Raw genomic sequence first — 23,955 nt, 5'->3', positions numbered from 1 at the left:
GTCTTTCCGCTCGGATTTCTGTGAGTCACTAAATTTTCCTTTGGTGCTGGGGTTGAGATTGTTTCTTCACCAATTCCTATCATCCTTGTGACACAAATGACAGTAGTGTTCAGGTCCATTATCCAGTTCACATATGATTTCAGCAGTGCCCTGTATGTAGACTTGCCACATTATACCTACCATGTCTTTACAATTGTCCCGGGAAGTGGGAACCAGAACCATTACGGGACACAGGAAGAAAGTGTGACTGCCAGGCTCTGTGAGTGGTCACAGAGCTACTAAGCTGGAAACAGGACCAAGTGACACATATCCCTCTTCTAAAGTCCAGGATATAACCATGTCTTAACACTCCCTCCTTAGAATGTGATTTGAGGCTTTAAGGATTCAATGACTACTAGACTGAAGGGAAACTCATTTCAGGCTAGCTGAAGAATAGCAAAACGCATGATTCTAAGTTAAAATGTGTTCTTCCGTGCACTTACATATGACTATAGATTGTCATTTAATATCCTGACTGCCCGAATCCATCTATCTGAGTTAAGATGTTACCTTTTTTTTTTTTTTTTTTAAACTGAAATTAGACTAGGATCTATGAAGCTTTGCAAGTGAGACAAGGTACTGTGAATGAATGAGTTCTGCTTTGCTGTTCCAGCAAGCCACTCTTGGGCCAACAGGTTTTTTAATTAAGAAGCTAGGCCAGATAGAACAAATGGTTGCTTCACCAACACAGGCCTGGATTTCTTGTCAGCATTTATACAAAAAGTACAGATCAACTTCCCACAAAAGGGAAGTCTTTGCCCTCTACAATAAAGGTTATTTTCTTAATTGGGCACTTTTACATATACCTTGGCATTATTATCTTTTAATTCTCCTAACCTTCACCCATTGAAATACAGACCGTCACTTCCTTTTATCAGATAGAGAAACAGTAACTTAGCAGGGTTACAACTGGCTAATAACTGAGACAAAGTGACACAAACTGCAGCACGAAACAATTGGACTGAGGTGAGGCAGGTTTTGAAGTTCAGGTTTTTTTTTTCCATTGTTTTCTACTTTCCATGAACACACAATAAAATTATAGCAAATAATATGCAAAGTGCAAAGACACCGGGGGAGAAGTCAAGCACAATTTATGTTGGGGAAACATTAAGGTCATAGCTAAAGGGAATTTACTAGTCTCTCCCAATTGCCTGTTGTGTACTGAAACTGATGTGTTGAGATTACCTGTAGCCCTACAGCTAGTTATACATGAGATAGAGCTGCAAGTAAGACACAGGCCTGAAAATAACCAGTGATCTTCCCCCTTGAAAATACTGTTGGTCCCAGGACTGCCTCGTTAAGGTTGCATTGAGATGGGATTCCATCAGCATTGATACTGACAAGATAAAGCTACAGTCTGCAGTCTCACAGTCTATTTTGCTTAACTGCTTTCTGTCTTACCACTGCCCTGCTTGTAAAATTCCTTCAAGCACCGTTTCATGACTGGGATTTGTTATACAATCCCCTATGGGGCTGTATTTCCTCATTTGTAAACCAACCTCCTGCCCAGATAAGGAGGGAAAATCTGAGTCTCAGATTAGACCTGCCTTCCAAACCTTAAGAAGTCATCAGTTGGGACTATGCAAATCATGTGACCACTCCAGCATTACTTGCCTTCCAGCAGCAACGCTGCAAAATTCAAGCCAAATTCACTGTGATTTACAGGAGTGGTGCTCTGTATTCTTGAAGAGTGAACTGTATTCTTGCTATAAGTCACCCTGTATATGGTCTGCAGAGGACACACTGGCAGAACAGGGGAGTTCGAACACTCTAGACAAGATGCTAGAATAACAAAAAAGTTAGAAAGATTAATAGTTGCATTTTTCCTTAACCTATAGTGGATGTTAAACAAACCCAAACGGAATGAAAATGAACCTCTCTTCCTGACTTCTCCAAGAATGATAAGAGAACAAAGGTCAGACCAAGCAATCGACTGTCACTTGCTTCTCTTCTAAATCTTTCAAAGGGCTTGACTGGGAATGTCTCTTTATCCAATGTAGAAGATGCCCTAGGAAGCTTCAGAAACCAGGTAGAAACATGAATAATGAAGTGATGGCATATTTTAAATGAGGCACAGTGCTATATGCCGGCCTCAGTAAAGCTCAGCCCCATGGACAAATAACAATGACATGGGAATTTATGTAAAACTAGAACTATTAACTAGCCTGTAGAGAGGACCAGGCAGATAAACCTATTAGGGCACTTATGGCTGGGGGAGGAAACCACTGAGGAAGGCTCCAGTGGCCAAATGAAAGCAGGAGAGCATGAAAGGAGGGGGAAAGACAGTTTGATGTGGATGGAAGGCACAAGCTGACAGCACCAGGCAGCCTGGCGCATCTAAACCCGCACAGCTAAATGGCTCGTATTCCGCAAGTCCTTTGGGAACCTGGTCAGGTGTTTTTACATCCATATTCTTTTACCTTTCCTATATACAGAGGCCTTATTTTTTCTTTTTTTCTTTGTTAAGCAAATTGTCTAGTCTACAAGCTAATACAATGGAATTGTTAAGTCTTGTAGCTTGATGGCTTTCAGGAAGGGTACTATCAGCTCCTAAAAGTTTGCAGTAGTAGCAAAGAAGTTGTGGTAAGGACTACCCACTGCCCGCCTCCCAAGTTTGCAACTAGAGCCATTGCTCTTAATTGATTTTACAGGACAGACTTGCATGTGACATTTCATTTGTCTAAGACGGCTGCTGCTCTGAAGGACAGAAACCCAACGGTTATGATTAAATGTTTTTTTGAGCCACAATCTGTTTATTTAAACAAGGCTGCAAACTATTCGTCATGGCCTGAAATATCAAAAGAGAAAATCAGCTAGTTCAGCCCAGCAGACACCTGCTTTATTTGAAAGGCAAAGCAAGGCTGTGCTGTAGAGATGGAGGTGACTGGAGGGTTCCTGGCCCTCTTATCTTACCAGCAGCACTGTAGTCGTGAGCCACTTCACATTGTGTGACAAAGGTTTCCATCACTGTTAGTACCTCCACCAGGTCCCCACCCTCAGTAAAAACAGATCGACTGCTAGGAACCACCACTGATGATTTGAAGTGACTGAGCCATTTTGTATAATGTATAATTTAATTGGATTAATTTCTTCTCAATTCTATAAACTTGGAATATCAGATGTAATTTCATAATCCAAATATGGAGCCTCCTCCAACGAAAGCAAGAAGAACTTGTTCACCATCACACTATTTCTTTACCCATCCTTTGACAGCTGTGCCAACACTGCCACCGATCAACAATTTGGGGTTCCTTATAGTTTAGCTCTCTGGCTTGCAATCACTCCTGCACCTAAGATCAAGATAGGTTACTTTGCAGACATGGAGGCCTGCAGAACTTTATTCCACACTCTCACTTCTAGTCTGAAACACACATATGTAGCTATCTTCATTTACAGACTACCATGCTTACCATAAGCATATGGTAGACACCCAATTTGAACAGGGTGCTGGTGATGCTACACGGATCCTGTTCAAATGCACATGGGAGTGAGGATCTGCTTATCTTTATATAATGGTACTTGGGACTGCATTTTAAATGAATGCTCTGCTGTCAACAAAACACAGTATAAATGAGCACAATGGCATAATACACGCTATTACTCTCCTGTCCCAAAGCCCACATTTAATTAAGATATGAACATCAGTGATGAAGAAAGTTACTAGTTTTATTAGTTTAATGCTTCATAGAACAGAAAGAAATCTCAAAGTCAAACAATATGCACTCACTTGAAGAAAATACAGAGTTAGCTACCTAATGGTTTGTTCTTCCGTAATGAAAATGGATACGTCGACCTTCCCCCGCATTGTTGGTCGAAGCCCACATAATCCAATTCTTCCAAAAACTCTTAGCATAGGTCAGTGGAAGGAGTATGAAACATTCTGAGCCCTAAAAAATATTCAGGTTTGCTGGATATGTTAGCAAGGCTTACCTGTTCCTATCTGCCTTGGCTATGGCATAATTCTAACCTAGAAACTCCTTTAAAAGGCAAGTGATTTCTAGACTCAAGTGTTCAACACTATCCAACTAGGGTCAGTCAAACCATCCTCTCGCACATCTGCAAGAGAAGACAATCTATGTTGGCAGAAATTCCCAGTCAAGAGGTCCTGCTTCCCAAAGGGACTTTGTGTCACCTTAGTGACACTTAATGATACAGTCTCACACTGGTAAAGGTGATCAAAGGAGACACCATGCTACAGAGATATAATATCACTGACGGGTTGAGCAGATCCCACTGGAGCATGCACACAGAATGCAGCCAGAGTTAAAGCCACAGATGAAGCACACTGTAACAGGAAGAGGACAGTAGACTAGGGACCTCAGAGTCCAAAGGGAAAGATCAATGACTACTCTATACCAATACAAAGTTCAAACACAAGGGCAAAGGGCTAAAGTGGTTCTCTCTACTAAAGCCTTGAAGTGCCTGACTTCTAAGCAACTTCTGCTAAGAGCATCATCTATTCTACGTGGGACAAAGTACCTGTTAAAGCTCTAAGCTCTAAATTTAGAAGGAGAGAAGGGGAAGGGGGTGGGAAGAGGGGAATAACAAGCAAAATCACCGAAAACTAGAGCTTCCACAATTCTAGAGCAACCCTACTAGAATCAGGACACAGGCCACATCTACTCTACGACACCATCAACAACGAAGGAAGGAAAGGGAAGGAAACTCGGTTGGGGGGAAAGAAGAAACTGGTATTTCTCATCTTCTAAGGGGTAGAGTATCTTCTCAGATGGTAGCTGTAGATCTTGACACAGTGATCCCAACAGTCCAAGACCAGCAGCTGCCCCTTGGGTGTGAGGGCGATGCCCACTGGACAGGTAAGGCCCTCTCGAATAAGGACGCTGTAGCCACCGCCCTTGGGAAAATGGAGGATTTCCTTGCGGCTGCTATCAGCCACAATGAGGTCACCCCGAGCATCCACACACATGCCAGCGATGCAGCGGAAATCTTCATTCTCAGAGAAGAAGTGGCTGATCTGTCGGCCCAGCTGCCCATCGGGGCCCACAGAGCCGATGGAGAAGCCACCCTCCAGGTGGTGTTCATTCTGTCGGTTTTCCACATTGAGACCCAAGCCTTGGGTGAAATAGACTGTGCCTTCAGCATCACAGGTGACAAACTTGGGCCTCACAGCACTGCAGAGGCAGCTGTATTTGACTACTCCAGCTCCTCGGTCCACAGTGAAACACCAGAGCTTCCCGCCTTCCACATCAGTCACAACAAACTGGCCAGACGGTAGGGCTGTGATGCCCCATGGTTTGCTCAGCTGGCTCCTGTGACAGGCCACACAGTGGCCATCCAAGGTATAGACTTTAAGGGAGTTGTCATAGCTGTCAGTGACACCAATCAGCCCATGGCAGTTCATGGCCACTGAAAGAGGAGTGAGATTGGGCAAGTCGGCTCCAAGGAAGCTTAGCACAAAGCTGTCAATGCCACTGGGGCTGCGGCGGATCTCCTTCAAAAAGCCTTTGCGGTTGAACACTTGTATGCGATAGTTGCCCCGGTCTGCAACCAGCACCTCACTCTGACTGGTCACATAGAGACTGACTGGAAGGTTGAACATGCCTGGAGTGCTGCCTTTCGCCCCCATCTTCTTGAGAAAGAGACACTGTTGGATACTGGAGGCTGCCTCAGAACTCCGCTGTTTCGCAGGTGAAGCCCTAGGGCTGGGAACTACTTCTTCAGGGCTCATGTCCATCTCTCTAAAGGTTACAGAGGCTGAGGCAGAAGATGCTGCTCCCTCCTCCACTGCCCAGGAATCTTCCATGTTAACTGTCCGGGGCTTCTTAACAGCCTGGCCAATTTGCAGAGGACCAACATGTCCTACTTTAAGAAGCTCCACATCTTGCAGGGTAAGCTCCCGGGGTAGGCTTGCAGTGAGCTCTGGCTCCTCCTCATCTGCTGTCTCCTCCAGGAGTGCTACATCAGCTTGCTTGATCTTGGCTAGAAAGTAGTCACAGCGAGACACGGCCTGCACCTCCGCAATGTTGAGTAGGTAGCTCTGTTCCTCTACTACTTGGCTGTTGGACTTCTCAACCTCAGCCAAAGAGCCTGTGAAGAACTTCCGAGAGCGGGCTAGCTCTTCCTGGACCCTGCGTTCCTCGTGGCCATATTCTTGAAGAACAGCCTTATACCTTGCCTGAAGATCTCTAGAGACACCCTCTAAAGCTGCCTTCCTCCTTTGCAGCTCTCCAGTAAGTTCCCTTAGACGAGTCAACTTCTCCCCAAAGTCCCTCCGACGTTCCTCAGCTGCCTCCTTGACAGGGAGTGTGCAGTGGCCAGGAGGTTGGTGATCTGCCTCTCGGCAGGGTTCACACAACACCAAACCACAGCTTCGGCAGAACTGCCGAGGCAGCCGCCTGCCACAGGCTCGGCACATGAGCAGCCCGACGGCCTCACTGAGGCCGGCTGTGTCAATGATCTTCAGCACTGTCAGGTTGTCGGTCAGCTGGGTCAGGCTGGTGATGCGAGTAATCTTGCTGCAAAAGGGACAGCGGACACCATTGATGCTACTGGCCAGGAGCTTCTCCAGACACTGGCGGCAGATGGTATGGCCACAGTGCAGCAGCTTGGGCCGCAGCTGCTCTTCAGTGAAGGATTCCATGCAGATGGGACATTCTAGCACTTCCCGGAGGGCATCCAGGTTCAGGTGAGACGCTGCTGCAGCCGCAGCCATTGCTCTTCTAGAGAGGGTTCCTGTTAACACAGCCTAGAGCCGAATAGCTTAATATTCATGCCCCAGTGTCAAATTCCTGCTAAAGAGAAAAACAAACCATTATTTATTTTTCCATTCTTACATAGACTAATCCAGTCTAGAAACACTTAGAGAATAGCTATAACCATCCATTTAATCATTTACCTATCTACACTTTATTGCAGTCATTATGACTCAGGCAATAGTTTCTCTTTCTCTCTCTCTCTCTCTCTCTCTCTCTCTCTCTCTCTCTCGTCTCTCTGTCTCTCTCTCACACACACACATACACACACACACACACACAACACACGCACACATACATGCACAAGTGCACACACACACAATTAAAGCAATATGTTATGGGAGAATTCAAGGAAGAGCCTAATGCCTAAATGTCAGTTTCTCTATCATCTATAAAGTAGAAATGACAGCATCTATCTCATACGGTTGCTAGGTTACTGGAGGGTTAAATGATATGATATACAAGTAGGAAGGCACAGAATAACCCTGACCAGCAGAGAAAGTCACATGATGGTCTACACTGTGGGCTGCAGTAGGTAGAGTAATGGAGCCTGACAACCGAGTAAGGTTCCTCATAAATGGTGCTATTTGAAAAGCTAGGAGGCAGTGACACATACAGTTATTGTAAGCAAAGACCACTGTGTGAGTCCAGTGTCTGAGCCCTTTCATTCCATCACAGAATTGATGGCCTCAGAAAGAGAGAAAATTCTGATGGCTGCCTTTAAGTAATCTGCAAACCATCAGATAAGGAGGGAACAAGTTTTTCATTTGTTCATCTTCCTACCCCGTCACCTAGCACCCATGGTAGTCTTGGCATCACGTAGAAATGAGACATTACATTTTAGCACACACATCCTGCTCTACCATAGAAAGGTGTGTGAGTTAGGACAGACTCTGTCTCACAGATACTAAAGTAGACTCATTTTTACTTAAAGAAAAATTGAATTTCAGAGAGGCTGGAACACTCATTTTAGCCTGCAAGGACACAGAAATGAGATGGGAGAATGAAACACTTTGTTAAGGGGGCAGCCTTAACAAAGCTGAGAAAGCAGAGAACAAAACACAAAGTTATGTGAATTGGGACGAAGAACAGAGAACACTCGGTCTCTCTAGATTTAATATTCGGCATCTGTAAAATGGAAACAGCATATCTTTACTGGGTTTACATGAGGATCAGGAAGGATGCCATCTGCACTAAGAAGGTCCTAAGTGAACTTTAGTTCTGTCTTAGCCTTATGTTAAAACTGTAGACGACAGCAGGAGCTGTGAGATGCACACAGAGGTCATTTGAGTATGATCAGATATTGAGGACAACATGACTTTCATGTGCAAGTAAAATAGGAATTAATTGTGATGTGTTTGCTGGGACAAGCGCTTAGCGGCAAAGAACTGATATGCTTAAGGAAGAAAAGCACTGTGTGTGTGTGGAGGGGGGGGAGGTCATATTTACCTCCAGGAAGTCCCTCTACAGCTAGGAAATTGCTCTGGTATCCTAGCACCTACTACACACTACCCAATGCTGTCCATGTTGATTCTCACTTAATCTTCATTGTGGAAATGAGGTAAGATATTTACTCTCCTACTTTAGCAATGAGAACACCGAAGTTCAGAAAAACTAGCTCAAGGTCTCAGCGGTCAAACATGGTACCTTTACTTATTTTTAACCCAACATTATTTCCAAGGTTTTTCTTTCAGTAATTATTAACGAGTGCTTTCATCTCTGCTCTAGGACACACTGCCTTTAAGATATACTTTTCTCCCTGAAAAATGAACAATCATCTAGCTGAGCCAGCCAAAAGGGTGGAGCAAATTGATTTATTAGCTGGGTGACACAGTCCCATACTCTTGATTTGCAACCATTACAATTCAAATCCATGCCTTGACAAAACAACAAATTACTGGGCAGCGTGAACTTTAAATGATCTCCTGTGGCTATTACAACAGTAAATGCTCAATTCTCAAATGCTGTGGGCATGGGGCAGCCCCACAGAAACACCAATAGAAGCCCTGACCCAGAATCTACGCGAGAGCCACTCAGTCCTAACCACTAGCTTTCTTCTGTCTCCTGTCGTCTGTGAGAACAGACTGAGGGCAGCATTTGGTGTTTGGATCCCGAGCATGTTACCTTACATTGTACAGGGACATCTGTTCCTCCTGGAGCTGGCACTGCAGACCAGCTTGTTAAACAAGTCTGCCAATTTGTAAAAATACTAGCAAATTCTTTCCCCAGATTTCTTTCAATTCAAAAGCTTCCTGCCTGTGTAAGCTATCCGTTTTATGAAATTAATTGACTATGCCCACATCCAACTGCAAACTATTTCTCCAGTCTACAGCTTTTCGGTTCTCCAAAAAGATGTCAAAAATCCATGCACTCAAAATTCTGGCTTTGAAGGAGTGTAGACCTGAAAAATGCCTGAACTTACTTCTGTACTACCATCCCAGAACACAGCTTAGGCTAAGACAGACCTACCAGCCAGGCAGACCCTGCCTTTCCTCCAGATGGGCATACCTGACCACTCCCATTAATACCAAGATTGAATCCCACAGAAGCTCGATTTGATTTCAACATCCCTGACAAGACTATCACAGTGAAAGGAACTGCCTCACTATGTCAAGCATTCACATGTGCTGCCCATCTATTAACAATCAGTAACCAAGCAGAATGAAAAGTCAACACACCATTTACAGTCTTGGCTGCCTCCACAACCCCTTGAACACATTTCCCATTGTTCAGTCTATACTCCAAGTCTTGCCCTTCCATTTTATGTTATCTCCATTTACCTTGTTCGCTCACCCCCTCCACACAATGACTGAAGTGTACAGCCCACCCTGATGTCAGCACATCTCTGACTCTAGATACCGTATCTCTTAAAGTTGTATGTGTTCTCACAGATCTAAGACCGCCTTCTCCCCTCTTGACACCCCTGAGTTTTGCCAGTTGGTGAAACAGGTAGCTAGGGAGTTGAAAGAACAAAGAGTAAGCAAATAACATAAACCTTGAGGTGAGACAGAACAAGACAAAATTTCCTGTCTTCACTTACGGGGGGGGGGGGGGGTAGCAAATTACCTAATATCTCTAGACCTGACAGATTACTTAACTTTTCCATGCCTGGCAAGTTATTCAGACATTCTAGGCCTGACAAATGCTTTAACGCCTCTCTACCTATTTTCTTAGTTTAAAAAAAAAAGAAAGAAAGAAAAGAAAAAAAAGAAAATTACCATGAAAACTAGGGATAATACATGTAGATACTTAGGCTGATAACTGGCAGGCAAGCAGTGACTAAACATAGTTGATGACAGTGACTATTTAACCTAATTCTGTTAGCAATCAAGAGCATTAAGAATCATAAACAGTCCTGGTATTAGCAAACAATTCAGTTTGTAATCTAAGTTTTGAAAGGAATGGAGAATTATCCTTTCATGGGCTGCAAAGGCACATAAAGATCACTCAAAGGCCAAGTTAACTTGGGAGGGATTCAGTTGAGAAGGTGGTCACCTAGGCTAGGAAGCAAGGAGTAAATGAAATCACCACTTTAATTAACATAGCAACTACTGAGGCCCCTTCTAGCAGAGACTAAATACACAGAGCTAGAGTGAGCTGTGACCCAGAGTACTACAAATGAGGAAACTGAGACCAAGAGGGGAAGACTAGCTACTCACACATCACAGGGCAGAACTCCAGCAAAGGGGAACAGGCTAGAAACTAATGGTGCTACAAGCATTAAGTACATTCAGGACCAGAGCACTCTGGCTTTAGATCCCAGCTCTACCACTTACAGTGAAGATCTGAAAGGTTACTTAACATCTCAGCTTATATATGAAATGGCCTTTTAAGGTGATCCCTTCTCACAGGCGAGGAGAAGACACTAAGCTAAAGCACTTTGGACAGCACCAAGTTAGGCACAGAATTAACTGTGTAGATGAGCCTTTATTATTATTAGCAGCAGTGGCTGCAATTGCTACTGCTTGCCATAGCCACCAGCCAGCCTGTGATATGAAATGAACAGGCACCTGTCGTAAGGCAGATATCTAAGGTGCTAGACATCCAGTTAAATAATCTAAACTCAGGGCCTCCTGGGAGATTGCTATTTGATCTCAAGCAGAGCCAAAGTTTGAGTACTTGATTTCAATCTAACGGAATTCTTTAGACACCTTTATTTCCTATGCCCATCTTGTTCCTTGGGCGATTGGGCCATAAGCAAACCTGGAGAACCTTAAACAATTAAAGAAGCTGGTCTTTATTAAGCATTTACCACTAGTTTAGCCCCGACAAGATGGGGATGGAGACAACTTTTAGAAAGAGATGTAAAAAAAAAAAAAAATCTAAAAATTTGATATGAAGGAACATTCTACAATTAATATGCTCATGTGGTTTGTGGGTGCTTTTATTTTGTTTAGAGAATAATCACTCCCTTTTGGGCCAGCACTCAAGCTTTATTTCTTATGCACTTTAACCCAGTTTGAACCAAGTGTGAACCGGTCTCAGTGCCACAAAGGCCACTCACTAACAAAACTCACCATTCCCTTAGCTCTGGCCAGGGAGACAAGTCTGTGAACTTTAGATTGGGGGCACTTATGATGCCTGCTAATAGCTAAAACCATATCTTCTAACTGCCACCTGGGGTAGTGAGTGCCAGGCACCTTCTACACATCACATGTGTTCTCTTAACTCTGTGAAGGAAGTGTTAGTCCACATCCTAATTAACACTCAGAAAAAAGTAACCTGTCCAGGTTCTACCACCATGGACTGTAGTAGCGTCATCCCTCAGATGCCCACATGTGAACTATGCCACAACAGGGCCCACTTGAAACATGTACTTTCATAGAGGATATGACTACTGTTACCTGCAGGCAAGATATGGCTAACAGGTGGGTAAATTCATCCAGGAATGACTTTTAAACCATACTGTCCTATCAGAAAGGCACAATGGAAGAAGTCTTCAAAATGTAACACCATCTGCATACGGAGGGGCATACTTTAGGAGGCTTGCCAACTTGTGACTTCTGATTCACATGCCCACTTAGCCATAGGCTCTGAAGCCCAGGATATGTCATGCAACTTACCTATTAACTTCCCACCTTATGGAATCAAGAGCAACATTTACATTGTGAGCTTTATGGAGAGAATGTACACTAGTCAGCACTCAGTGGAGTTCACTCTGTTTATAGACAGAGGCTGACTAGTGCTTGACCACCAAACAAGCAGTAAAACACCTGATTCCAAGGCTAACTGAACCTGCTCCATCAAGTGTTTCCAGAAGTGATCTGTGTGGATATCACAGTCAAGTGTTCTGCCCTCAGCTCCAGTCTGATTTTAACTAGGAAATTGCCTCCTGTAATGTAGCTAGGTTTGGAGTTGATAAAGACAATGCTACCTTTCTGTTCCTGAGACCAAAATACACAAAGGAGGGTATTCAGAGCAGTCTCCTTCAGTCTAGCACTGTCCTTGGGCCAGAGTCTTCTTATCTCAGCTTCGTAGCTCCAAACTCCTTGCACTATCTCCCCACTGGTTCTGGTCTAAGAGCAAAGCAAGAACAAAGTCCAGGGCTTCTGCTGATCAAGAAAAGTCACCCCACTTTTGAATATGGGGCAAGCCTCCTTTTCATTAGGAAAGTCTGAAAAGGGAGGACCAAGACGACTGCAGCAAAGAAGCAAGAGGGGAGATTCTGTGGTGGCAATTTACACGGCAGTTTACTTCTGCCAGTTTTGGTGATGTGGCTTTACACAAGTGATCTCCTAAGCCTTAGTTTCATGTGTCACACTGGACATAGAAAGTATATTTAGAAGGACTGCCATGAGAAGAAAGTACACATAGATCTTTGAGAGTAGTAAATTCTTAACACTTACTAGGCACTAGACAGTAAGTACCCCGATTTATTTCACTGAGTCCGTACAGCAATCCTAGGATGCAGGTCTCCGAAGAGCTTGTGCATTGAGAGGTCAAATAAGTCTTAAGATTTCAAAGCAGGAAGAGAAAAAGCCAGGATTTGGACCCAGAATTCTTGACTCTCTTGCTAGGTCCCTCATTTGTGGCATGATTGGCATTTCTGGCTAGGTGACAGTTTATTGTGGGGGTTGTTCACTAGAAATCAGTAGACCCCCACAACCCCTCAATTATGACAACTGACAATGCCTCCATCCAGACATGGTCAAATGTTTCCTGGCAGAACAAAACCACCCTATCTGAGAACTATGGTTTTAGGTAATGATACAGTCTAAATACTCAGTACATGTGAGGCTCTCCCTTGCTCCAACCCTGTTTTGTTTCTCGCCCAATTCTAATACTTCATTCATAGAATCACTGCCTCTTTGTGCTATAATAGACCTTCTATAAAATGATGTCAGATCTAAGATAATTTTGGCTTATACCTTTGAGGGCTTAGGGGTACAGAGAAAGGGATAAGTAGCAAAGCCCCTAGGTAGTTTATTGTTCTTCCCCAAGGCCTATAATGTTGAGTCTGTGGTGGGGAAGTTGGGGTGGTCAGAGTGGATTTAGTGAGAATACCTGTCTGCCTCAGGATTAAAGGGCCTTTAGTTAGCAAGTGAGGAAGACTCTGCCCTTCAGAGAATGTCAAACTCTCCTTCAGGATTTCTGAAGACCAGTGTCTTTATTTCCAAACCCCTACATTCTCCTAAATTCCATTCATTCATGCATAGTTTATTTATAAATTACTTTCAGGTCCCTGGGTCTTCAGAACACCCTCTGGGTTCAATTATGCAGAAATCAAGAAACAAAACAAACAAACAAACACCTCCTTTAGTGGTCTCAGAAATTTCACCTGGTTTTGAATTGTACAATCTAGTTACAACATTCACTCCCCACCATTCAATCCTTTACAAACCCCATTCTCAACAAAAAATCCCAAATCTAGAATTCAACCTCTTAGACTGTGTATGTTGCAACCCTGCAACTCACCAATAGCTCTTATGTGTCCCACATCCCTCTGGTACATCCTTTCATCTATTTTCAAACTCCCTACATCCTTTCATCTATTTTCAAACTTCCACTCCTATCACCCACGTATGGCAGCTCCAAACTCCAATCCTGTACCTTAGACTCTGCCTCCTTCAACCTTTTCCCTCATCTGCATTCCCCATCTTGTACTGTGCCACCTCCAACCTCCCCACCCCCGCCCCCGTCCTGCCTCACGTGTTGCCTTCAAACCTTTGCTGCGATTTGCTAACTGGGTACTGATTCCCTTGGGAACTCACCCCTCAATCTTTCCCAGATTCCGCTACAGAAATCCCTTTCTCTTCAGCATTTAGGATCTTCCAAGACTCTGGCTGTTTTGATCTCGGATCTTGCTACCATTACACCGATCTCCTCAAAGCCCTTAAGATTCTGCCCGCCAACACCCAATCTCATCCAGGCCTGCCAAATTCCTTTCTGCTTCTGATAGTATGCACCCAGATACCTCCAGGCACTTCAGGTCCTCGCATCTTACACATGCTGCACCCCGTCTCTCCGCATGGCCCCCACATTACCTCATACCTCTCTCCCGACATGCTGCAACTGCAAATTTCCTCAGCCCCTTTGCTCCCCTCCCCCAGCTGCATCTCAGCCCCGCCGAATCGCTCCTGAGCCCGTCCCTCCCCAACCCGGTCCTGCCACTCAGATCCAGTCCCCAAATTCTGCCATTCAATCTTGGAGCCCCGCGACCCACCACAGTCCCTGATCGCAGACCCTCCTTCCCGCCCCCTACCTGACCGCCCGCGGCTCCGACGCGAGTCCACCGCTGCCAGCCCACCCGCCCGCTGCCTCCTGCGCATGCGCTAGCGCGTACATCCCACGGCAATAGCCAATTTGTAGAATCGCCTGTCCGTCAACTTGCCCCGCCTCCCGAGGCATGCTGGGGCTTGTAGGCCCACGGCCCAGCGCCTGCGGCCCAGCTAAATGGGTAGGGATGGCTTCAGAAACCTAGGCCATTGCAGCGTGTGATCCAGCTTTCTGCGCTATTTCAGAGTCTAAACAGGGTTAGTCAATGCTAATCCCTCAGTAGTAGTCTCCAGAAAGTTCTGGCACCTTACAGAGAGACGCCTCTTTTAATCTTATGTAGGGAAGACGAGCACACTCCCTTCAAAGAGCAGCAGGTCCCCAGGCTAGGTCTTTCTGCCTGTGACACATCCCATAGTGGAGTCACAGAATACACAGCACTTAGGAAAGAGGTTTTCTTTGCCTCACAGCATGGAGGCGGATAGCAAAGGGAGAAAACAAGGAAAAGCCTGCATTCAGTCTTATCAGATGGTCAGTTCTGTGGCCCAGTGACTGGTCAGGTCCTGATGGGGACTGGTAATACCTGCTCTTGAACCTGATGAACACACAGTACTAGTTGGGAATATGAAGGAATCTGAAATACTAGGCTCTCATATTTGAAATTCCACCAAGCTGAGTACCCTCTGCACTGATGATAAGACAACAAACAAAACCAGTAATATCTTTAAACACTTGCCTACAAACTACAGACTTTGGGTAAAGAAACTGAGACCTAGGGGTCAAAGACCAAAGTAACCAGTTTCTACCTGCCAGAACCTGGATTTAATTTCTGAGAAGCATTCTTAACCTTGTTTTATTTTTCCGTTTCTTTATCTCGAAATAAAATTATGGGTTGTTTTGATGAATTACTAGAACTCAGAAAGATGGGAAAAGCAAATTTACCCCCCCCCCCCCCATCCCCAACTTGTCCAAGGTTCTATATCCACAGGACATCAGTTTAGATGGAACTCTGAACCAGGCTAGTCATTCTCCAACTGGACTCTCTTCTGGGCGATGCAGGAGTTCTCACACAATTTTACCCTGAGTACAGTGTTGTTATCTCAGATAATTCTAGAGCCCTGAGCCAATCCAGCCACCCAGAACTCCCAAGACCTGCTCAGAGAACATGTGACTCGAAGTTCTCTGAAGAAATTTTATCTGTGCTGGCAATCCTATGGACTGACCAAATGCCTAGAACTTCAAATGTGAAAGGATAGAAACCTGGTATACACACTTAATCAATTTTATCTTGAGCTATCTTTAGTTCTCTGAATGGGCACTTATTACCAACCTTTGACTCTGACTTGCGATTATTAGGTAAAACTGTTGGAATGTATCCTTAAAGTGGAAGACCACTAGCTTCCAATAGTTCTAAAGCTGAGAATGTTATAACATCTGGAAAAGATACAAGAAATTTCCCTAGCTTGCTGTAGTCCACCTACCTGATGTCGCCCCGTGATGCATTTAAGTATTTTGACTTAGGAGTTTTTTGTTCTGGGAATAGGAATGTTCACAGACCTCTTCCACTGTAAAGTGTGTTATATGGGAGAGACAAGGCTATGCTTATTCCTATTTGACTCCGAATTACTTTGGGAGCAAAAAAGGAGAGGAGTACAGTGTTCCATCCTCTCTCCTTTTCTGACATCTGAAATTCAGCGGTCTGGGACCATGGAACTACCTGTATAACAGGTTGCATTAAAAACAAACTATGACTGTGTTCCTGTTTTGTTTATTTGAGGCAAGGTTTGGGGTATAACCTAGGTTTGTCCTGTACCCCACTATGTACCTGTCCTGGTAAGTTATTTGTTGGTTTCATTTGTTGTTTGGTTTGTTGTTTGGTTTGGTTTGATCAACTTCACACAAATCTAGACACATCCAGGAACCTTACCTTAGCCTGTAGCCAGGTCTACGGGGCATTTTCTTGACTGATAATTAGTATGGGAGTGGCATATGGATAGGCAGATGGTGCTGGGAGATATAGGAAAGGTAACTGAGCATAGGGCCTAGTGAACAAGCCAGGAAGCCCCAGCCCCCCTTTATCTCTGCTTTAGTTCTGCCTCCGGGTTCTGGCCTTCTTGAACCTTTGCCTTGTTTTCCCTTAATGATGTACTGGCACCAGAATGTGGGAACCAAATAACCCTGTCCTTCCCAGGCTGCTTTTGGCCATGGTCATTGTCACAACCGTAGAGGCAAATTAGGCTAGTGGTCCCGTCTGCCTGTAAGCTGTCTGTTCTCCTTACCCATTCTCCTAAATGGGAGGATGACAAACCTGTGCCCTTAGGCAAATGGTTTTAAATTGTTTTTAATTGTCTGACCTAAGGTTAGTGTAGCTGCAATAGAATACAGTGGGATAAGTAAAGTAAGGGTTGGGCAAGGGTTGGGCAGTTTCTTAGTACTTCATAGACATTCACTCATCATAACTGACCCTTTCAATAACACTGTAGGTGGATAAAGAAACCCCAAATAGCATGTGCCAGTCAACTCCCGGAAGTACAGAGCTAGAGTCCAAACCACCCTTTACAAACAACCCACATTTTATGAGAGGAGCTATCTTTTCTATTTGTTAAGAAAGATTATTCAAAATATTCAAAACAAATGAGAGATTACAATGCTAAGTCAAGAAATCTGTGACAAACTTGATTATGATCTCCTGGTTATTGTTTTACTCTTCCTTGAGCAGTTCTGAGCATACTCTCCAGGGGAGAATACCACACACAGGGGCAGCCTCACCACCTTCAGGTTATTTGGGGGGTAGATGAAAAGAGATGACTTGCTATTAGGCTTCCTAACTGGCTGGAACTGAGAAAGGCTTGTAAGCTTAGCATGAACATCCAATGTTCACATTCCAGCAGTGTGAATACTGAATAACCTTTGTACTGGCTTTCCGTCATATGTCATATCAGAGTCTTGCTGTAGCTTCTTCCTCTAGAAAGATAGGGAAGCCTTCAGGCAAGGGGCTTAGGACACTTCTACTCACTGTGCTGTAGGTGGAGACAATGAGAGAGCTGCTGTCAAATGGTCTCTGACTTAAATTCTCTTCTACTACCAGAGGGAAAGAATTAGAATTCTGTTCTCTGAACACTGCAATTAACATCCTACAATCTCACTTCAGCACTACTGGTGTGCATGTGTGTATATGTGTGTGTATACACATATGCATATATATATATATAGCTAGTCATATGGATTTATCATATATATTATAGGAATGCATATAACTTGATATTTCTTTCTGACAGAAAGCTAATGGCCCTCCTGAAATTCAAAGATAAGGCTCAGCCATGCCTTTGTAATTAATATGTTCTTTTCTTTTCTCCCGAAAATCATGTTCATCTGAATGTTCCTTTTTTAAAAAAATGTTTAAATTATTCAACAAATGTGAATTTATTGTCACCCTCCACACGAAATCTAGGAGTAAAATAAACACTTTAGAAAACTAGCTTCACTTCTGTCTTGCAGCTTTGCACACACAGTCCTCATGTTAGCAGCCTTTTGACACAGAAATGTTCTCAATCTGTGGGTTGAGATCCTGGGGCAAACGTCTATCTCTAAAAATATTTATATTATTATTCATAACAGTAGCAATATTATGGTTTATGAAGTAGCAACAGAAAATAACATTATAGTTGGAGGTCACCACAACATGAAGAACTGCACTAAAGGGTCACAACGTAAGGAAGGTTGAGAGTCACTTTTTTATTTTATTTTATTTTATTTATTTTAATTTTTGTTGGAATGGAGAAAGCCTTGGGAGCTTAGTATGTACATCCAATTCTCACATTTATTTGAATGTTCAGTAACTTAGTGAATCATTCTATTTTTGTTTTTGTTTCTTTGAGACAGGGTTTCTCTGCGTAGCCCTAGCTATCTTGGTACTTGCTTTGTAGACCATGCTGGCCTTGCACTCAAAGAGCCCCCTCTGCTGTGATCTCCCAAGTGCTGGGACTAAAGCCATGCACCACAATCCCTGGCTTAACATACCTTCTAAGGGACTTAATGAGCTATGTGCAAAGTGCTCTGTGTGAAGGTTTGCAATTATTATGATTGCTAATCTCAACAAAAAGATCCTTTTCATCCCCCTCATTACTAAATGAATTATGATAGGAAAAGAAGTGTCTTGCTTGAAAAATACAGAGGAGAAAAGTATAAGGAATGAAAATTCTCATGTATCATTACAAAATTTGTCTGAAAATACCTACTTATTATTGAAATAGCATTTTATTAAATAATATAAATTCAAAGGTATCAGTCTATCTGTATTACATGTTTACCATTATATAACAAGTGACTACCCCAACATTTAAAGTCATCTGCATACATTATCTCAGAGTTTCTGTGAATCAAGGGATCCAATTCCAGCTTTCCTGGCTCCCATGTTTCAGAGTATCTTACAAGATGGAGGTCAAGTTCTTGGCTAGGTTTGAAGTCTCAGCTGAAGGTTTGGATTGAGGAAACATTCATTTCCAAAACCCTTGAAGTAGCTGTTGGCTAGATTGAGTTCCACCGGACAGAGTCTCCAGTGTCCCAGCCTATCACCTTTGTCTCACACGGTTTTATATCATTTCTTACTAAATATTTTATTTTTTGAATGTATGAAGAGGTCTTAGCTATTTTAAAATTTAAATTGTAATACATGAGAAATAATAAACTGAACTTATTAAACTAAATAAAGGCTTGCGTCCTTACAAAAGACAGCATGTAGATAAAAGGAGGGAGGGGTGCCACAGACTGGGAGAAAATATTATAAAAGAGATGTCTGATAGAGAATTTTTGGAAATATATAAAAAGACCTTAAAATGAAGCTGTAAGAAAACAAACAGGGCTTTGGAAGACGGCTCAGTGAGTAAGGCACTTGCAGGTTTAAAGCATGAGGACCTGAGTTTAGATTCTTGATGTCCATTTAGAAAAGCTGAGCATGGCTGTCCACACCTGCAGTTCTAGTACTGGGAGGTAGAGACAGGAGGATCCTGTGGACCGACTTGCTGGCCAGTGTAGCCAACTGATAAGCTTCAACCTCAGTGACAGATCTTGTCTCAAAAAATAAGGTGAAAGGCTATAGACACAGACACCCAACATCAACCCCCCAACATACACAGGTATGTGTATCCCCTCTTACATATGCTCATGCACACACACACACACACACACACATACACACACACACACACACACACACACACACGGGGGGGTGGAGAGAGAGAGAGAGAGAGAGAGAGAGAGAGAGAGAGAGAGAGAGAGAAATAAAAGATATAGAAAAAGGAAAGGCAGGCATCTTGATTTATAGCATGGATTAAAACTTAATAACTCAGCAAAGAAGATATACAGACAGCACATAAGCATTACACAAATGCTTATATGCCACATTATACACTCCACATTATATACCACCAAAAAACAATGACTAGAACAAGATTTGTCTATTCAACTATCAAACCTAGAACAACGCAAAGGCAAATGCTGACCGTATGTGTATGCACTGATAGGAAGACTCATTTATTGCTGGTGGAAATGCAAGTGGCAAAGCCATTTGAAAAGAGACCTTGGAAGTTTACCACAAAGCAGAGCGCACTCTCAGCATGAGACTCAGCAGTCATCTCCTATGTGTCGCTGTGGGTAAGTCAAAACTGTAGATTACCAACCGCAGGAAGGTCAGTGGTTGTCGTGGGTTGCAGGCAGAGGTGAAGACTAAAGCTGGCAAACACTGATGGTAGTTTAAAGCAGTGAAAATGGTCTGTATGACGCAATCATCGTGGGTGCAAGTCATTATATATTTGTCCAGGAAGTACAAGGAATTGCCTCTAGTATAACCTGTGGACAGTGGGTGATTATGATGTCTGTGAAGGCTCATCAAGGGTATTATGTTACACTGGTGGGAGCCATGGTGATGGAGGAAGGTTTAGCATAGATTAGGGAAGGAGCATGTGAACATTCCTATACCTTCCTCTTAATATTTCCACGAACCAAAGATGATCTAAAATTGTTTTGAAAACAGGAAAAGTGAACAATTTTTGCATAATTATATCCCAGTAACAGAACTGCAGGTTCCTTAAATCTACTTTAACATTTATTCCTAGATGATTTTCTGCTTTGAATAACATCCTTAAACATATAATGCAAAAGTGCTGTGTTTAAAGACACTAGACATTATTTTTCTCTCTAGCTATTTCTTTCTTCAAAATGGGTTTATTTCTATGATATGTGTATAGGTGTTTTTGCCTAGATGTATGTCAATGTGCCATGAGTATGCAGTACCCATGGAAGCCAGAAGAGGGTGTCACACCCTCTGGTACTGGAGTTATAGACATTTGTTACTTTACAAGTTCTCCTAACTACTAAGTTTTGTTTCCGGCCATTCTATTTAGTGTTTTTTTAAAAGAACTTTTTAATTGATTTTTTGTTAATTTCAAATCATGCACCCCAATCCCACTCATCTCCCCATCTCCCCATATCCACCGTCTGCCCTTGTGTACTTCCCCACTTTGCTCTCCCATGCTCACACCACCAGGACCAGCCTGCCTGCTCTCATACCTTCAGGGCCAGTTCTCCCATGCTGCCCAGGCAAAGGGTGGAGCCAGCTCTGCACAGCCCTCAGACATCAATATGGCTCCAGGCAGCAGCCCACATCAGGAATGTCTGCATAGCCTTTGGTGATAGCATGGGAAAGACATTGACACAGACCTCAGCTGCTACAGGACTATGGCCCCAGGCATGATCGTCAGCGGCAGCACAGGCTGGGCCATCACCATGGTCTTAGGTGGTAGTGCAAGCTACTCTTGTCAGCCTGCTCATCACCACACTCCTCCAGTCTTCCTCTCTTCATCGTGCACACCACCTTCTGCCTATCTTCCTCGCCCATCTGTCCACCACATACCTGTTCATCTTAGTGGCACTTGGGCTTCTGGGTGTCTTCTGCCCTATTTAATTCTTTTAAAACTTTGATATACAGTAGACATTTTTTCAGCTTCTATACAACTTGAAGATATATGTTTTGCTTCCCTCTTAATATAAAAAAACTGTCTATGGCTCCTGTAAAGTTTAATCTTATAAAATAAGATTAAAAAAAACTTCGTGTCTGTGTTTCTCTGCTATCCCTGTAGGTAGCCATTTTATTAGTTTGATTAGGCCTGTCAGTATTTCTTACGGGAAAAAAAACACAATATAGATATTATCTATAAGTCTAGATATGTATTTTTTATGGGTCCCTTCTCTTCACACATAAGATCTATCTACTGCTGCACACATTTCCTTTTCCATTTAATAAAATGTGCTTCTGATTACTCTATCTGACACTTAGTAAGAATTGTTCTAACTCCAAGTTTGTTATACTGATCCTACCATTTCAGATGTGCCATGAATTTCCACCAATTTCCTGTTGATCATCTATAGATTTCTTGTGAATATCTAACTTCTTTATTCCTGTGTTTTCATGTGTATCTGTGTGTGAGTAGACCCGTACAGGTCAGACGAGGACGTTGAATTCCTTGGACCCGGAACTCTAGGTAGTTATGAGCAACATGATGTGGATGCTGGAAACTGAATTCAGGTCCTCTGTGAGAGCAGAAAACATTTTTTGCCTACCAAGTCATCTTGCCAGTTTCTCCCCCAGTTTTTGAGATGGGGTTTCCCATACCCCAGGCTGCCTTGAGTTCACTGTGTAACAGAGGATGACTTTGCGCTCCCAATCCTCCTCTCTCTACTTTCCAAGTACTAGGATTACCATTGTGCACCAACCCACCTGATTTATTCCAGTTTGAGAAATAGAATTTAGTGTTTTGGGAATTCTAGGCAAGCCTTCTGTGACAGTTTGAACGTGCTTGGTCCTGGGAGTGGCACTATTAGGAGGTGTGTCCTTGAGATATTGTTGGGGGGAGGGTATGTCACTGTGATAGTGGGCAAAGAGATCCTCCTCCTAGCTGCCTAAAAGTCAGTCTTCTGTTTGCCTTCGGAACAAGAGGTAGAATTCTCAGTGATTCCAGCACCATGCCTGCCTAGATTCTGCCATGCCTTTGGCCATGTTAATAATGGACTGAACCTCAGAACCAGTAAGCCAGCACCAATTTAATTTTGTCCTTTATAAAACTTACATGGGTCATGGTGTCTCTTTATAGCAATGGGAACCCTAACTAAGACACCCTCTAACAACTGAACTGCATATTATTTTAAGAAATTTATTGCCAACCAGTGTCTAGTCCCAAGGAATCCCTTTCCCCAAAGTTTGACATTTACACAAAAGCCACCATTCCCTTAGGGACTTGAGAAAAAATAGTCCCTACCTGCTAAAAGTAAGCATTCTCCTTATATTTCTGGCCAAAGGAACCCCTCTATTAAGTCAGGCTAGGAACTCTGCAGTATTCTAATCCAGACTGTGTGACCTTTGTCAGTTTGTCAGTATATTAAAATTATTTGTCTTATGGGAGGTGTTCTGAAAGCTATCCAGGAGGCAAATAACTTTTTTTGTCCCTAGCTCTCCTGCCAGCAGACTGATTCTCAGGATTAACCTCATAGTTCCAGAGGGGGTCTGACTAGGCAACTATGTCTGTCCCCACAGAATAAAAATTGTCTATGTAATGGACTTCCTTTGTGGACTTCAGCAGCTGAGTGTACCCTCTCCTCTTCCTTAGGAATTCATATGACATAGAGGTCATATGAATTCTTTGGTGAAGCTAGAAGGATCATTAGAGAAAGAACCAATGTGTCTTTCTATCTGGGGGAGATCAGCCATAGAAAAAGGGACACGGAGAAAGTCATCAGGATCTGCCACTTCCCTGAGAGTGTAGAGGCCATCAGTGTGGGAGTAGGTGTGAGCTGCAGGAAGCAACGAGGAGAGGACTATTGATTTTGAGATAGGATGGGGATAGGAGCTGGATGAAGAGTACTAGATCATGACATTGGGCTAAGGAAGAGGGTTAGGGGAAGAGGCAACTGGGGCGAGGTCTTCTTCTCTAGATTGAAGTTGAAAAGTCTGGGATTGGGTAAGTTTCAGGAGTGGGGTTGGCTTTTGCCAGGAGCACCTGGCATGAGATACAGAGGGAAGGCAGAGAGCAGAGAGCAAAGGACTTCCGCATATAGGTGGACTTATTCCACTTTGTCTGTGTCTTGGCCATATTTGTTATGATCAGTGATGATTTGGTAGTCAAATGTGCCATTGTTTGGCCATTGAGGTTAACAGTAGAGTCTGTATTGTGGCAAGGCAATGTTGCAATAAAAAATGAGGTGACAAGGTTTAGTGACACCACTAAGTCCAAGAGTGGGTCAAGACTTGAGCAGAGTTGAGGGGTTAGGTTTTGAGTATGAAGAACCAATGTTCAAAGAGTAAGAGAGTCAGAGTAATTCCTTAGTTCCTACCCAAATAAGGATTAGAAGCAATGGGAGTAGAGAGGATCATTGCAGTGACAAGAATCTCAACCTACCACATCCTCAGTGGACTGAGAGACTTGTGAAAGAAACATTC

General features: G+C 43.3%; 2 protein-coding genes across 8 annotated transcripts in view; one reads left to right on the top strand and one right to left on the bottom strand.

Annotated features, from left to right (window-relative positions):
- The window catches only part of Astn2 (astrotactin 2), a 975,380-nt gene that overhangs the window by 720,461 nt on the left and 230,964 nt on the right, over positions 1 to 23,955 (top strand).
- On the bottom strand, positions 3,685 to 14,511 carry Trim32 (tripartite motif-containing 32). 2 transcript variants are annotated; one of them, NM_001012103.1, is given in 2 exon segments: positions 3,685 to 6,791; positions 14,455 to 14,511. In NM_001012103.1, a coding segment is annotated over 1 exon segment (1,968 nt). In that variant the 5' UTR covers positions 6,713 to 6,791; positions 14,455 to 14,511; the 3' UTR covers positions 3,685 to 4,744.

This window comes from Rattus norvegicus, chromosome 5 (genome assembly GCF_021556685.1).
Source record: "Rattus norvegicus strain SHRSP/BbbUtx chromosome 5, alternate assembly SHRSP_T2T, whole genome shotgun sequence".
Classification (NCBI taxonomy): domain Eukaryota; kingdom Metazoa; phylum Chordata; class Mammalia; order Rodentia; family Muridae; genus Rattus; species Rattus norvegicus.
The sequence above is the reverse complement of the archived record's forward strand: the minus strand, read 5'-3'. Positions and strand labels throughout refer to the sequence as shown.

Coding starts and splice junctions, on each gene's coding strand:
- Trim32 (XM_087549017.1), bottom strand. CDS start 6,712: ATGGCTGCGGCTGCAGCAGCGTCTCACCTGAACCTGGATGCCCTCCGG.